Below are 15,760 nucleotides of genomic sequence, written 5' to 3' on the forward strand. Positions count from 1 at the left end.
ATACAATGTGTGTTTACAATTTTACATTTTATACTGTGATACAGAATTGTTGTTACACGCTCACATGTGAGTAAAAAAGCTCAAGAGGGATTAAACTGCTCTCTTGGAGGCAGGATCTGAATCCTGTATAAAGAGTAGGACATATGGATACACACACACAAAAAAAAAAAAAAAAGAGAGAGGAAAAATAAGCGGAGTCTGTATGTTGAACAAGAGTGCTGTCAAAACAAGAGGATAGCAGGAAACTTTATTAATGCATTAATAGTTTTATTATTTAATATCGTGTTTCTGATTTAACTTCTCAATGCAAATTTAATCAATGCAAATTTTATTACTGCGAACTTTATTAACGGCTATGGCGCCACTCCAGACATTTTCCAATACCCTGATAACCTTGGCTGCCTTGACGGCGCGCATCGAATCGACTTTCTTAATGGAATAATAACAGGGAAAAGGATTCGTTTTCCTCCCTCCTTGCCGGGGGGCAGGGGCGGGCGGTGCCGAGAATGGCGGGCGGTGCCGAGGGGGACGGGCGGTGCCAGGGATGGCGGGCGGTGCCGAGGGGGACGGGCGGTGCCGGGGATGGCGGGCGGTGCCGAGGGGGACGGGCGGTGCCAGAGATGGCGGGCGGTGCCGAGGGGGACGGGCGGTGCCGGCAGGGGCGGGCGGTGCCAGGGATGGCGGGCGGTGCCGAGGGGGACGGGCGGTGCCGGGGATGGCGGGCGGTGCCGAGAATGGCGGGCGGTGCTGAGGGTGACGGGTGGTGCCGGCGGGGGCGGGCGGTGCCGAGGATGGCGGGCGGTGCCGGCGGGGACGGGCGGTGCCGAGCGTGGCGGGCGGCGCTGACGCGCTGCTATCATGGCGGCGCGGCAGCTGCTGAGGGCGGCCCCGGGCCGCGGGCGGCGCGGGTACAGCAGCGCGGGCGCTGCCGAGTTCCTGCACCGCAGCATCGTGCCCACCATGCACTACCAGAGGAGCCTGCCCAGGTACGGCGGGTCCCGGGACACCCGCGGGGAGTGCCCCGGGCTGCGCTCCGAGGGCGCGGGGCGGGGGCCGTGTGGGGTGTCCGCGCTGAGGCGGGGGCTGAGGGAACGTCCTCCCTCGGCTCCGAGCTGTGCGCTTCCCGCTCTCCCTGCGGAGGGATGAAGTGTAAATATGGTTGTAAGCCTGCTTCTGAAACGTCCCTTTGGGTCGCAAAGGAACCCCGGGAGTGTATCGGGATTGTTTTATAGTAAGGAAATTTTTTTTTTTTTTGTTCTGAGAGGAAGTTGGCAAAGATATACTCGATAGGAAATTTGTAAGAAAGTAGATGTCCAGCACCCCGCAGTGAGGGGAAGGGCTGAAGCAGGGCTGGCAACCTTCTGCGGAGCTGCTTCTCCGGGCAGTGGTTCCTGTCACTGTGTTCTCTGTGAGAGGTTAACACCCATCACCGCAGTACCTTTGTAACAGGCCGGTCAGGTTCCTTCTCTGCCTTGTTTCCCAAGTGTCGTAGGCTGTGCCGACCCGTATCTGTCTATTCCCCTAGTTCTCTTATTCCACAAGAAACTTATGAGGCATTTGGAGAATATGTATTATATTATCCATATATATATAGTGTAGTATATATAATAGTATTAGGAAGGGTAGGGAAGAAGGGAGGCTACTCTGTAAGAAACTCAAGCCTCATTTGTACCCTCGCTCACAAAGTGCATTGTGTCTGTGTTCCACTTCCTTCAGACTGCCTGTTCCCAAACTGGAAGATACAGTTGTCAGATACCTGAATGCCCAGAAACCGCTTTTAAATGATGATCAATTCAGGTATGGACAAACACGTGTTGCACTGTCATGTGCTGCTTCAGAGCCAAGTGATACAGATAAAAAATAGGACTGTGACAGCATTTTGACTGTTCTCTTGATTGCTGCAGGAAAACTGAAGAACTCGCTCATGCCTTTGAAAAGGGAATTGGAAGAGAGCTACATGAGCAACTGGTTGCTCAAGACAATCAGAACAAGCATACTAGTTACATCACAGGTACGCTGGCCTGCTGGGTTTTGGAGAAGTCTGTTGGTCATCATGCTTGGTAACATCTCATTATGCTACAAATATAATAGGCCGAAGCTCAAGTAATCCATAAACTTGGAATAACATGCTGTGAACACTGTGGCTGTCTGTTTAGGTTGAGGTTAAAGAGCAGCTTATCTAGTAGCTCCCTTAAGGAAACTAAAACAATCATTTCCAAATAATTCCATGTTATTTAGTAAGAAAACTAAACTCTAAGGGAGGGAAGGGGTCAGAGAGTATAACTAAGTTTGAGAGGCAGAAGTGGTCAGTGCTCTGGACTTAAAAACCCCTAAAACTACAAAACCATAATCATCTGAAGACACAAACAAAAGAAGCAACAGAAAGAGGAAAATGAGAATAAAGGAAAAACACATTAGGAGAGGGAGAGCATGTGTATAGATTTTTGATTATACTGTTTCCACTGACTTCCACCTAGAAGTGTCTGCTTATGGAAGTATTGGATAGATAACAGCAGAGGTGGAAATATTCAAATACCTATGGAAGTAGAAGTTGCCATGTTTCCCAGTGAATGCACTTCTGTCCTTGCTCTCTGTTGAGGCCTCCTCTAAGGGTGTTAGCTACGATAAATTCTGTGGAAAATACCAGATTATTTTACAGAAACTGCTGTTTGGTTTGTTGTATTTAACTTTCCATTCACTTTGAACAGCATGTAGGGGTTTAACTGGTGGCTTTATGTTGTTCATCAGTGCTTTTTGTCCGTGAGCTGTGGGGTGTCTGTATTACTTTTTGTTTAGTTATTATTCTTCTTTAGGCCTCATAAAAGACCTGTTCTACTTCAAATTGGTTTCTGAAAGTATGTATATTTGCCTCCACCTTAGACTTTCAAGTCCAGTGTTAAAAGGCTGCGTGATGATGACAGATGTGGTTTTCAGACTGTAGATGAATTCTAGTTACTCACCTGTGAGACACTGTAATTAAAATTGTAACTTAGGTCCTTGAGCTACCCGTTGCCCTTCTTACAGCCCAGCTAGAAGGTTCAACCTCAGTGACAGAGAGTTGCAGAAATTAATAGTTTAAGAGTAGGTAAAGGGATGTACCACTCCAAATGTGAGGTGTTGGGTGAATTACTGCATATGTTTGTTGTGTTTGTAGGCACTTCAGTGTGTGTTTATTCATGATCACTGTTGGACTACACAAACCTCTGGTCTGACTCAGTGAGCTGTTTTTATGTTCTGACCTATTTCTCAACTCTCAATTTTCAGGTCCCTGGTTTGACATGTACCTAAAAGCACGTGAGCCTGTTGTTTTGAATTTTAATGCATTTATGTCTTTTAATCCTGATCCCAAACCGGAATACAATGATCAGCTCACCCGAGCTACGAACATGACTGTTTCTGCCATACGTTTTATGAAGACCTTCAGGGCTGGTTATCTGGAACCAGAGGTTTTTCACCTCAATCCAGAAAAAAGTGACACTGAGCTCTTTAAAAAAATTATCCGATTTGTGCCTTCTTCGGTGTCCTGGTTTGGTGCCTACATGGTCAATGCTTACCCCCTGGATATGTCTCAGTACTTCAGGCTTTTCAATTCCACACGGGTGCCTAAGCTCGAGAAAGATGAGCTTTATACAGACGAAAAGGCAAAGCATTTACTAGTACTGAGAAATGGAAATTTTTATGTGTTTGATGTTATCGATAGAGATGGAAACATGCTGAAACCCTCAGAGATACAAGCACACTTGAAATACATCCTTAGTGACAACAGTCCAGCCCCAGCCTTCCCTCTTGGCTACCTCTCCAGTGAAAACCGAGACACGTGGGCATCGCTGAGAAAGAGCCTGCTGGATAATGGCAATGAAGAAGCTCTTCAAAAAGTAGACTCTGCTGTGTTTTGTTTAAGTTTAGATGATTTTCCCATTAAAGACTTTGTGCACTTGTCCCACACTATGTTGCATGGGGATGGTGCTAACCGCTGGTATGACAAATCCTTTAACCTCATCATAACCAAGGATGGCACCGCAGGAATCAATTTTGAACATTCCTGGGGAGATGGTGTGGCTGTGCTCAGGTTCCAGAATGAGGTTTTTAAAGACAGCACCAACTCACCAGCCATCAGCCCCCAGTCCCAGCCTGCTTCAGTAGACTCCTCTAAAGCAGTGCAAAAACTTGACTTTAAACTGGATGATGCCTTAAAAGCAGGGATTACCAAAGCCAAACAGAAATTCGATGCCACTGTAGAATCACTGTCTATTAACATGATTCAGTTCCAAAAAGGGGGCAAGGAGCTTCTAAAGCAGAAGAAGGTGAGCCCAGATGCTGTGGCTCAGCTGGCCTTCCAGATGGCTTTCCTTCGCCAGTACAACCAGACCGTCGCTACATATGAGTCTTGCAGCACTGCGGCTTTCAAACACGGCCGTACAGAAACCATCCGTCCTGCCTCTGTCCACACCAAGAAATGCTCAGAAGCTTTTGTCAAGGAACTGTCCAAACACAGTACAGAAGAGCTGCAGAAGTTGATAGTGGAGTGCTCCAAGTACCACGGCCGCTTGACAAGAGAAGCTGCTATGGGTGAGTAGGAACAGATCATACACTTCTGCTTTTGCATGAAGAGGTCTGTAAATATTTAATTTACAACCAAATAATTTAATTTTGATGGTGGTCTGATGCTAATGTAAACTTGACAAAAACAGTAGCCAAAGGCTGCAGTTTAAAATGCCTTCTGTAACACTCGTTTCTTGATGGAGAGGAATGCCTCTGTGATTTCCACATCACTGTTAATGTGTTAAGAATTTTTTATACTTTTTTTTGTCCCCAGGGCAGCTGGGGTATTGGAAGATTTGATAAATACTTAGTGCATGTTGTACTCCCCAGGGCAACCAAGAACTTTGGCTTTAAGTCTGTATGTGTGCAGGGGATAAAGGCTGTAACAACTTCCAAATCAAACTGATATTTTTGGCTAGTCTACTACATTTTTCAAAATGTTCTTTTTTTTTTTAATTGTCCTTCCCAGAAGCATAACTTGGTTTATTATTTCAGTAAAATAGACTGTTGAACATTACCCCATAGAGTCTAAAATTGGCCTCTTTCTGTTGATGCAAGATCCTCTTCCTCTTTAGATTAATAAGTTTTAGGAAAGCTTTTTTTCTGCTTTAAACAACTTGGATATGTTCGGATAAATAGTTAATCAAAGAATGTGATGTATTATTAAAATTGTCTGTTAACATTGCACTTTGGTGTACTCATAATCCTGGTTGATTCTTGCAGTAAAACAGCCCCTCTTCCCCTGGGATGTGTGCATGAGAAGGGCAGAATGTCTGGCTTCTGAAAAATAATTCCCGCTAATACAAAAATGAACCTCACTTCTACAGACCTCTTTTGTGGCTGAAAAACAATGTGATGTCACAATACATGAGTTTACTTCCCACAAAAACGAGCCACCTCTCTAATACATGTTGTTTGATTTGAACAGGGCAGGGGTTTGACCGCCATCTCTTCGGCCTGCGCTACTTGGCCTTATCCAAAGGGCTTGCTCTGCCTGATTTCTATCAAGACCAGGCCTACGCTCGGCTCAATCACAACATCATTTCCACAAGCACCTTGGTCAGCCCAGCTGTGCAGCTGGGAGGGTTTGGCCCCGTGGTGTCCGATGGCTTTGGATTAGGATATCAGGTACATGACGACTGGATAGGTTGTAATGTTTCCTCTTACCCAACTAGGAATGGTGAAGAATTCCTTCGGTGTATATACAAGTCACTGGAAGATATCTTTAATGTTTTAACGGGCAAGAAGATTGGTACTTAGACATAAAGACATTAGAAGACTTTACAATTGCAGTACAAAATGCAGACTATGTCTAATTGACATACTAATCAGTGTTCAGCATGGCTGAGACTGCCCAGCTTAATTGGCTTCATGTATCTTCACTGAACTTGAATACTGTTAAGATTCACTATGAAATTTGTATTTATTTTAAAGAAATCAATTACAGACCTTGAGTGGATGCTTCAGGAAGCATCCTCACAATGTAAAATTAAGTAACTCACTTAATTGTGAGTAACTTACATTACTCACAATGTAAAATTAAGTAACACATCCATCTGTTCCAACTGATCCATGTGTTCTTAAAACACATCATCTAAAATAAAAAGTTTATGAACTTGGAACTGTGTTCCATGAGTGTTCAGACACTCAAATCAATACTGTGATACTACTCTTAAACTGCTAAGATTTAAAAAAAAATACATGCAATAATTTTAAACATGAAAGAGTAGTTCCATTTGCACTTGCAGTAAGCTTTCTTACTAACTGCTCACACTTACTTTTCTCTTTAAACTTGAATTTATATCAGAACTGATGGTGCCTCAACTGCTTGAAGGCTTTCCACTCTTAACTTCCAGAGAAACAAAAAAAAAAAGAAGTGGGAGGCCTTAAGTGATATGCAATCATCAAATGGATTGTTAAACTGATTGGAAAAGACTGTATTTTAATAAAGCTGTCTACTATTAACCACAAAGTTCTTTTATTGCCAGATCTAATTCATACAGTATGGGTAGTCCCTTTATCCATAGCTCATGATTCTTATAAAAGTTGGAAAGAATACTGCTGAAAGCATCCTGCACTTACATGGTATGTGTAACTTGAACTCCCGCCTTTTAAACCCTCCTGACTTCCACTCTTTTTCTTCTGGAAGGATGAGTCTTTCTCTAGAGCTGAGTAGAAGTTGCTTTTGTGATCTGTGTAAAGCTAATGCAGCTCCTGTCTTTCAGCACAGCCCCCTGTCCTGGACAACCAAATCTATTAGCAGAACAGAGCAGTCTGAGCACATCTGATGTGACAGATCAGGTTCAGAGGCTCAGAAACCCACTTGCCTTTTCTCTTCCTTTGGATTTCTCAGCTTCCAGGCTCTCCCAGTGTCTTTTTTCTTTATCACAGTGAATGTAAGCGATACCATATCTTGGAAGTATGAACTGCAAGTGCTGGAAGGGGAGAGGCATGCTTTTAATGGGTAAGCCTGAAGGCTTATGAACTTTTCCTAGTCAGGGCTGTTTGCACCTTGTAATTTGCTGTTCTAGTTTTCACCTGAAAAGCCTTATTTTAGAACTCCTTTTAAAACTTAGCATGATTGTTCTTGCTCATTTAAACAAAGAAAGGAAAGGTGATCATTTGGGAAGATGAAGGAAATAATGTATCAGGAAACAATAATCAGACCAAAAGTCTGAATAAAGTTCACTTAAAAAGTGGGTTTTGGTTTTTTTTTCCTTTGTGGGTTTTTTTTGGTGGGTTGGTTTTTTTTGTTTGTTTTTAAGCATGAGAACAGCTGGCAAGATTGTGAGTGCATCCACCAAGGAGCACAATGTCTGTCTTCAGCTAAAAGCGATGTTTATTTAATGACACACTTGGAAAGATAACTTGATTTTCAGAAGATTGTAACTGTGTAAATGTCAACAGCAGTCAAGCTTGGTAAGTGTTCTCAGTACACTCAGCTCAGTGTCTTTACTTGAAGTGGCAGAAAGCTACTAAAGGTGTAGCTGTTCCCTGGAACAGTTAACCCAAACCTTACTAATCCTCATAGCCATTTCTTCATGATAACCTTTAGGGCTGTAAGTTGTCTGAGCAGTCACTGTGTGCAGTAGTTAAGCTACAGTCCACCACAACCGTATATATTTCAAAAAAAAGTGTTCAGAAAATGGCACAGTTCAGTCAGGTGTATGTGCTATTTTCAGTTTGTACTGAGGCCATCTCCAAGTGCTCTGTGGAAAATATTTTATTAGAGAATGCTGGGGACAGTAAGTACAACTTAGTGATGGTGGCCAAAGGTCAGACTCGGTGATCTTGGAGGTCTTTTCCAACCTTAATGATCCTACGAACTTAGGTTTCCATTTCTGAACTGCAGCCAGATAAAAAAAGGAACTCCAAGGAAACTTTGTATCTGATGGATACAGCTCCTCCATCAATAAGCATGTCAAGATTTATTAGGGCTGTGAACTTCAGCATTTTACAAATTTGTGGGTAACTTCATAGATCCCAACAGATTCCTTTGTTTTTTCATCATAGTCATTCCAATCCTGCAGGAAATAAGATTTCACAGAGTTAGTCACAGAGGACAGAATGCACACAGACTGGAATTCAAACTGAAACCAAATGTTACTCAAAATTTGGGTCTTAGACTTCTGTGGAAAGCACTGTGCAGTCACCAAGTTAAGTTCTGACAGGTGAGAGAAACAAAAGCACCGACCTGAAATTAAATGACCTTCAGTCTCAGTGGTTTTATTTATATAATGTTGTAGGTTTTTTCATATGCAGTCCACAGCCTGTAGTGGACAAGACAGCAGCCATGGCAGGTGAAAGGATTATCTATCATTTACAATACCTTAGTCAGGTGGGTAAGCAGATATGCAGATCCCTGCCAAGTAGGATACCAGGGAACAGATTTGACCTTGAGATTCCTGCTCACAGCCAAGGAAGATTTGCAATGCCAGTGTCATTATCCTGAGCTTTGAAGGACAGTGTCTGTATTACTTTTTAATACCTCTGTGCACAGGAAAATGTGCAGGGATCTTCCCAGAAAAATCAATTCACCGCTCTCATGACCCCAGCCATTTAATATTCCAGGTTCCTGCTCTTTGGAATTCTTGAGTGACTTAAATAAAAGTAGCATTTCTACCTTTGCCAGCTGCTAAGTTATCAAATACCTACTTCTAAAGTGACACTTAGTAATGCTGGTTGTTCATAGTTGATGCAGTTCCTCTCTCCAGCTATGACCTTCCTGTGGCTCCAGGAAAGAGCAGGGTGTGTATTTTGCACTAGTGACTTGGGGAAAGCAAGCTAAACAATTAGATTTACTAATGAAACTAAGACAACATACCTTTTCCAACAGGTTTATGTCATTGAAAGGTGTGCCAGATTCTGCACCTTCAGCAGCAAACCCTGCCTGCAAACACATTTGCAGAAAGTCTTTAAAAGTAAGTTGTACCAAGAAAATAATAAATATGATCATTGAAACATATTTAAAGAAAGTAACTCAGCACAAAATTTCATTGTATATTTTAAAATCCCAGCCACTTCTGTAGCATACAGGAAGGTTTCTTACACTGCCATTTCTAACTACAGAATTTTATTAACAATTGGCTAAAAATCCATGTTTCTTCCTGGTTTTCTGCAAGGGATCTACACTTGCATTTTTGATAGAGAAATCCCACTAATGCCAGTCAGACATTTAGCTGTGTAAGAATGTGCAAAGTAAGCCACATGATTTTAAAATATTTCAGGATCTGAAGGAAGGTTAAGCACTTGGGAGTTAAACCACAGAGTGGGTGAGATCTAACACAAGGAGAGTGATCTGCAGGGCACAGTGGCCCTTCTAGAACTGTTGGAAGCCCATCTCAAGGGAACTGCTGGGGTGGAGAGGCAGATCAGCATCATGGGACAAAACTGCAGAGCTGCAGTACAGAACAAACACTAGAAAAATAGAAGAAGCCCTGCTTTTGCCACCTGAGGCCACTCCCCAGCCCTCCAGGGAACAAGGAGCCACGTGACTGGAATTACACGCTTCTGTACTAGGTCTAAAAGGAGGGTGTATATCCGGAGAATCAAAGGATACTTTCTCTGCTTTCTTTTTTTAGAGAACTACAATTTAAATAAGACATGCAAGCGTTAAGCCACTTTAAATTGACTTCAGGTGTGTTTGTATTATGTCTACCAAGAATAGGGAGAAAATACTGTAATACTATGGCCATAGTGCTAATCAAAAGCCAGATGTAAGGCTGTGGAGAAGCCAGGCTGGCTTGGATCATGTCAAATATAAAGCAGCTTACAGAATTGTTTGGAACTGCAGAAGTCATGCAGGCATCAGAAAATTCTCATTTACTGATTTAGGCTCCAGAAAATTCACTCAAATATCTCTTCAGGAATTCAAGTATACTCTCCAGTCAAGTGCAGAGACCAAATTTAGATTAAATTAAAAGCTTTAATGAAGCTTTTTTCTCCAGATAAAAATAAAATTGACAGTTAGGATGCAGAGCTCTAAACATCTCCTATATTTTGTAGTCTTCCCATAGATTTTTCTTGAGGGGTGAGTTCCTAGGTCTGGCTGCATAGCTTTCAAACAGGAATAAACTAATAACCACTCTGGTCCTCAGAAAGATGGGCTTCACTTAAATAAACAGATAAAGACCTTCTGCAGCACTCTGCAGTGGGGATTCTATTTATATCAAATTCGTTGTAGGATTGGCTTCTTTGGGCTGTTTCTTAGCCCAGCATCACAGTCTGAGGGAAGGATAAGACAGGTTTATATCTGTCAGTCTATTTCCACCTAATCCGCCTGGAATAATAGGTTAAATATAGCAGGGAGTTAACAGGCATGACCGTGCACAGGCAGATGAGTCACTGCAGACTGGCGTGGCCATGGAGAAATCCTTTAACTCTGAACCTTGAGGTGTGCTTTGCAACAGCCTTTACGTGCTGGTGATCTTCAGCCTTTGCTCAAGTTTCACGTGGAAAACTGCCAGTATTCACTCCCTGTGGCTTTGGTGATGTCAAATCCCAAAGGAAATTTGTTTTTTAGAGGGCATACATTGAATCGTGTTCATAACCTGAACTGCATGTGCTCTCTGTAACAGCAAGGAGCACAGTGGTGCTCTGTCCAATGCTGCACTCTCACAATTCCCCTTGGGAAAGACTCTTCTGCCATAACCTGAGCAATGAAGACCTCTCAGGTGAGTTCAGGTGAGCAGTGCTGAGTCACCTGTAAGGCAGGTGGAGTAAGACTCCAAGGTGTGCCTAGTGCTAGATTTTCCTGGCACAAAGAATACCAGAGTTGTTAGTGTTATCTGTTAGTTTCTGGATTTGTTTGGAGTCAAATGAAATAGAAAAAAAAGTGAATGGGAATCCCATGGGGAGAATGGGAATTTGGGAAGGTCTAGGATGTTCCAGAACCATTTCAAACAATGTGTATGTTATCGCTCTGGAGTCTACAAGAAGTGTTTTTAAAAACTGAGAACCAAATCACAAGTAAGATCTCACCTGTGGTTGAAAGTCAACCGGTTCCAGACCTCGGCATTCAAACTCCACTATTGTCTTGAATTTCTCACTGTCTTCAGCCTGTAATTGAGCCAGAATTCCATTAGTTTCCATCTAATAGAGACAGTGACAAGCATTAGTTTAGGAATGGACTGCTTTAAAGGCAGTACTGTCATCTCTGATGCCCCAAGTGACAGCAAAATCCTAGGGCTCATTTAATAGGTGGTCATTAACTAGAATTTCTTAGTCTGCTAATACAGGCCTAACCACCTCTAATTTGAGTGATACAGTTCTGTGTTGGCTTATGAAATGTATCAGATTATTCTACACTTGAGACTCTGTGCAGGAGTCTACAAGAGACAATTTCTCTCAGGGAACAATACCAGCTTCTTTTGTGTTCTTGAAAGAGGATGATAAAGCAAAAACTCAAAATAGTATTAATGCTAATTTATCTCTCACTTGTTATATAGAAGAGGAAGCAAACTTACATTGTAAGGCTTGATTGTCTGACTTAAAATATCTAAAACAAAAAAAAAGTGTAAAAGTGAGTTGCATTATGTCTTCAGTTTTATTCAGCACAAACCAAGCACCAGGTTCTCCTTTCAAAGAAATTTCCTTATAAAAGTAAAAGAAACAAAGTCACCAAGTATTTCTTGCAGCTGGCCTTCAGAAGGTAGAAGGCCTTCACTTTTTCTCCCTTCTCCTGAGAAGTTTATACTGCACCATTTTGTTACCTTACCAATGCAAAAAAAATTTGCATGCTTTGTAAAATGACACTGCAGATGAGTTTTGTTCATGCAGAAACCTGGACTCACCAGGCCTTGCTGTCTCCTTCATGAGCGTGATGTCGAGTGTGTACCTGTTGTGAACTCGAGCACTGGTGTGCAAGGGAAGAAATCCCCGGTGAATGCTCTTTACAAGCAAAAATGGGGACTAAAAAATAAACTTGGGAGAAAAAGCGACAAGTGGATGGTGCCTGTTAAACATGTAAGCACGTACCGATGGAGTTCTCCCTGGAGCACAGCTTGCACTTCTGCACCATCGTGGCGCTGCCTCGGCCGCCCTTCAGGGGAGCACTGTCCTAAAAACCACACAGCAGAGACATTTGTGACTGCACTTCAGCTGAGCCACTGGAAGCCTCTGCAAAGGTAAAGCAGTTTTTACAACAGTCTTTCACTTCTTAAAAATACTGCCACAAGAAGGCTTTTCTTTAAACAAGAGGTTAGTAATTCAAGAAGCTGCGATTATCAAAGAATAATTCTGTTCTAGACTTAAAACAGGGAATAGTGGATAGTTATGTCTTGGTCCACATAGGCATGTTCTATTAATTCCTCAAAATACATTCCTGCCACACAGTATTAAGCAATCAAAAAGGATCATCCTTCTGAAGAATGGAACCTTCTCTTATCCCTTATCTTTTATCCTGCTTTTTCAGTTTCCAAGTGCATGCTTAACTCACCTTGAATTACCTAAATTTCTCCAGAAATATTCCATCAGCATCAGAGAAATATTTACAGGCACAACCTTATTCTGATACCACTTCAAAATTTGTTTTCAAATTTTATTTTTACAGAAAGGGTTTTTTTTAGAGCAGATGTAAATACTTGCTCACTAACAGTCACCATTCCAATGGCATATTTTAATTAACAGTATCCAAATTTTTTTTTAGTATGGAATATGACAGCGTTTTCTAATTGCATATAGCAATTGAAAAACTCGTCTAAAGTGCAAGTGGTCCCATTCCTGATGCTAATACGCGTGTAAGAGGCAGGTTCGTGTTCCCATTTTTGTTCTGAGGCAGGTTACAGGGACACGCACCATCAGCCGCAGGTACTGCCACTTCTCAGAGACTTCGCCGCAGTTCGCACATTTCAGCTGGAAAACAGAAGTCAGAGAGCTGAGAGCTGTCACTAACGCGGGATGTGTGACACCCCCGGCCCCGCCGCACCTTGAGGTACCATCGGAAGTCCTCGCCCTCGGCCCGCAGCCGGGTGATGTTCTCCAGCGTGGCGCGGAGCTGCAGCCCGATCTTCTGCAAGGCAAGGGGCGGCGGGAGCGGCGTCAGCCCGGACCGCATCGGCCCGGCCCGGCCCGGCCCCGGTCCCACCTACCCCCATGGCCGCGCGGGTCTCCGGCCGCTCCTCCGTGGAATTTTTGTGGAATTCTCTTCTCCCTCTGCCCCGCCGAGGCCGTGCCCTCAGCCAAGATGGCGGCCGCGCCCGGCGCTCCCTGCCGGGCTGAAGCCGACGCGAAGCCGCGCTTGCCCTCAGCCAAGATGGCGCCCGTCACCGCCCCGGCCGGGCGGGAACGGCAGGCGGTGCCTGTGGCGAGGGGCGGGAAAGCGGGAGGGGCTGGCACCGGCAATGGGGGTTTTCACCTTTAAAAAGCCATTTAACCACAATTGTTTTTTAATCGCAGTGGCTACTGACTTAGGAAATATAGATGTGCCAGTTTGGCAGCGCTGCTGTGGGGAACAACCTCAGAGCCCACAGGGAGTCTCAGACCCCTCAAAGTCTTTTAATTAATGTTGCACAACAGATCTGCTAGACTAGAACTTAACTAAATACATTCTACGTTGCTTTTCAAGCTTTTCCAAAGCTGGAGGGGAGCGTCAGTGAAGATCCTGGGTGGCTCCTGGGGGCCTGTTCTCCACCTGTGCTCTGGGGGCAAACAGGTGAGCACAGGACATGAGGAAGGTGATGCGTGTCTGCTACCACCAGGTACCACGTGCAGAGTCAGCTGGTTGGCACTTTTGGGCTGGCCAACAGAATAGCCAGCTCAGGACAGTAACAAAGGTTTATCCTGACAGCTGGCTGAAGTTTCGTTTCACAGAGCCAGGCTTAATTCCATTTTCTACTGCTGTGTAGACAGAGGATGTGTGTGATACAAGCGAGTGTATCATGCTAAAAGAAGTGTTAGGAAGTCAGTCTCTCACAACTCAAAAATTAAAAAGAAATCTCATCCTTTTAATAAAGACACTCACTGATAATTTTTAACAACAACAACAAAAAAATCTGAAATACATAAAAGCTCCAGGCCAGAAACCCTGACAAGCTGGAACAGCATCCTCCCCCCCACACCCATTCTCCCATACAGAATGTAATACAAACTTCAATTTGTCTGATTTAAATTGGCTTAATCTTGAAGTGCAGTCCAATGAGACTGAAGACGAGACACTTAAGGTCCTGGACCAGGTAGTAGAATACTCTCAAACCTTCTGGATCTCTGCAGTGCACAACAGAAGGAAAGAAAACAAAAGAAGTTTAAGACTGATGGTCTTTTAGAAGAGTTTATAGAACTAACCTATTAAAAAAAACCCAAAGCCTGTAAGGAGACTTTTTGGAGGTCACTTTAGACATGAACAGATTTTTTTTCATTCTACATTGATGGATAAAACATTTTGCATTCCAGGTTTGCATATTTTAAGTCTTGACAAAATGTGCATTTTTTCATGAAAGCCAAGTAGCAACAGCACTTAGGATTAAAAAAAAAAACCAATCAACTATGACAGCCAATCTTTTCAGCTTTGGTGAAATACAGAAATCTCAGTTCTCCCAAAGACATTGATGCAGACAGGTGAATGGCAGGTCAGTTTGGCCTATGAACACATCTGACAGGGTTCCTACAGCAAGGTATTTGAAAATATGTGTAATGCCACGGTCTAAAGGCAGCTGGTACATTACACTGCAACACAGAGCAGTTCCCCAGGAACTGATCTGTACCTTGAAACAATGTAAAATACAGGTACCCAGTGATCAGCAAGTTTAATATAGACTGTTAAATAAAAACAACAGCAACTTAAAAAAGCAGGGTACGTACTTGGACTGATTTACATCAATGAGTGAACCAATTTTTGACGTGGTAAAGGAGATGTGCTCGTCACCGATTACGATCTCAAGCTCCTGGAAAATAAAAGGTTATGGGAACTCTACTGCTTTGTGGTACAAGTTACCGAAATACTTAAGTACTGTAATAACTTTTTTTTTTTTTTTTACAAATTTCTATTACAGAGACATTGAGTGCAGCAGGTCTGTGAATCATATAAACTCCCGCAGCTAAGCTGCCATTGAGTCACTACTCAGGTTTTAAGGTAGTATTGTTTCCCTTTTGGCTGGAATCAACACAGCCTAGAGGGGAAAGTTCTGTTATGCTTCCAAGGAGCTACCCACGGAAATTAAAGCATCGATTAGATGCACCCACCTGCCGGCCCACCCTGTCCGGAGGCGGCCACAGAGCATCATCTTCCTTCGTGATTTCACTGTCGTCGATGATTCTCTTCAGCTCCTCCATCACGCTCTTGTGCACGTAAGCCTGGACACAACATCCCAACATGGAACTACAACACCTGCACGCACCATTCCAGCAGGGAAACCGAGCCCCGCGCCGCCGCCCCCCTCACTTACCTCCTTCCGGATCATCACATCGTTCTTGTAGTTGCTGTTGTTGGCGTAGCGCAGCTTCCCTGCGGGGAGAGGCCGCGCGTTAAACCCCGCCGGGGCGACCCGGCCCCGAGCCCTCAGGGAGCGCAGAGCCGTCCCTCCCGGTGCCCCCCGGCCCCCGCCCGCTCTCACCGTCGGGGCGGAACTCGAACTCGAGGAACTCGTGCCCGAACTTCCCCTTGTGCCCCACGTAGTACCGCAGGTAGAAGTCGCTCGCCATGTTCCCGCCGCCGGCCCGGCATGCACCGCGGCGGCGCGCGCCGCTCGCGTCACGGCGGGGCTGGGAGGCGCGCGCGCGCCCC

At 44.0% G+C, this 15,760-nt stretch overlaps 3 protein-coding genes across 4 annotated transcripts; 1 reads left to right on the top strand and 2 right to left on the bottom strand.

Moving 5' to 3' along the window:
• The first annotated feature begins 829 nt into the window (after window positions 1-829).
• CPT2 (carnitine palmitoyltransferase 2) lies at window positions 830-6,684 on the top strand. Its single transcript, XM_051801153.1, has 5 exons — window positions 830-986; window positions 1,717-1,797; window positions 1,905-2,011; window positions 3,265-4,569; window positions 5,471-6,684. The coding sequence occupies exons 1-5, from the start codon at window positions 859-861 to the stop codon at window positions 5,800-5,802; spliced, it is 1,953 nt and encodes a 650-aa protein (XP_051657113.1). The 5' UTR covers window positions 830-858; the 3' UTR covers window positions 5,803-6,684.
• Window positions 6,685-7,750: 1,066 nt separating this feature from the next.
• CZIB (CXXC motif containing zinc binding protein) lies at window positions 7,751-13,316 on the bottom strand. Of its 2 annotated transcripts, none has more exons than XM_051801904.1 (8): window positions 13,131-13,316; window positions 12,978-13,051; window positions 12,838-12,894; window positions 12,019-12,100; window positions 11,508-11,539; window positions 11,023-11,100; window positions 8,867-8,932; window positions 7,751-8,066 (listed from the first exon to the last, which is right to left on the bottom strand). In XM_051801904.1, the coding sequence occupies exons 2-8, from the start codon at window positions 12,978-12,980 to the stop codon at window positions 7,989-7,991; spliced, it is 396 nt and encodes a 131-aa protein (XP_051657864.1). In that variant the 5' UTR covers window positions 12,981-13,051; window positions 13,131-13,316; the 3' UTR covers window positions 7,751-7,988. The 2 variants fall into 2 exon arrangements, with proteins under 2 accessions (XP_051657864.1, XP_051657854.1); XM_051801894.1 differs by having other exon boundaries at window positions 12,968-13,051; window positions 13,131-13,297.
• A 648-nt stretch (window positions 13,317-13,964) lies between these two features.
• Window positions 13,965-15,730, bottom strand: MAGOH (mago homolog, exon junction complex subunit). The gene is made up of 5 exons (XM_051801918.1): window positions 15,591-15,730; window positions 15,423-15,481; window positions 15,220-15,330; window positions 14,839-14,921; window positions 13,965-14,244 (listed from the first exon to the last, which is right to left on the bottom strand). The coding sequence occupies exons 1-5, from the start codon at window positions 15,676-15,678 to the stop codon at window positions 14,145-14,147; spliced, it is 441 nt and encodes a 146-aa protein (XP_051657878.1). The 5' UTR covers window positions 15,679-15,730; the 3' UTR covers window positions 13,965-14,144.
• Window positions 15,731-15,760: the final 30 nt, after the last annotated feature.

Source organism: Manacus candei, unplaced genomic scaffold (assembly GCF_025592945.1).
Source record: "Manacus candei isolate 608988 ecotype Guabito, Panama unplaced genomic scaffold, ASM2559294v1 h1tg000005l, whole genome shotgun sequence".
Taxonomy (NCBI): domain Eukaryota; kingdom Metazoa; phylum Chordata; class Aves; order Passeriformes; family Pipridae; genus Manacus; species Manacus candei.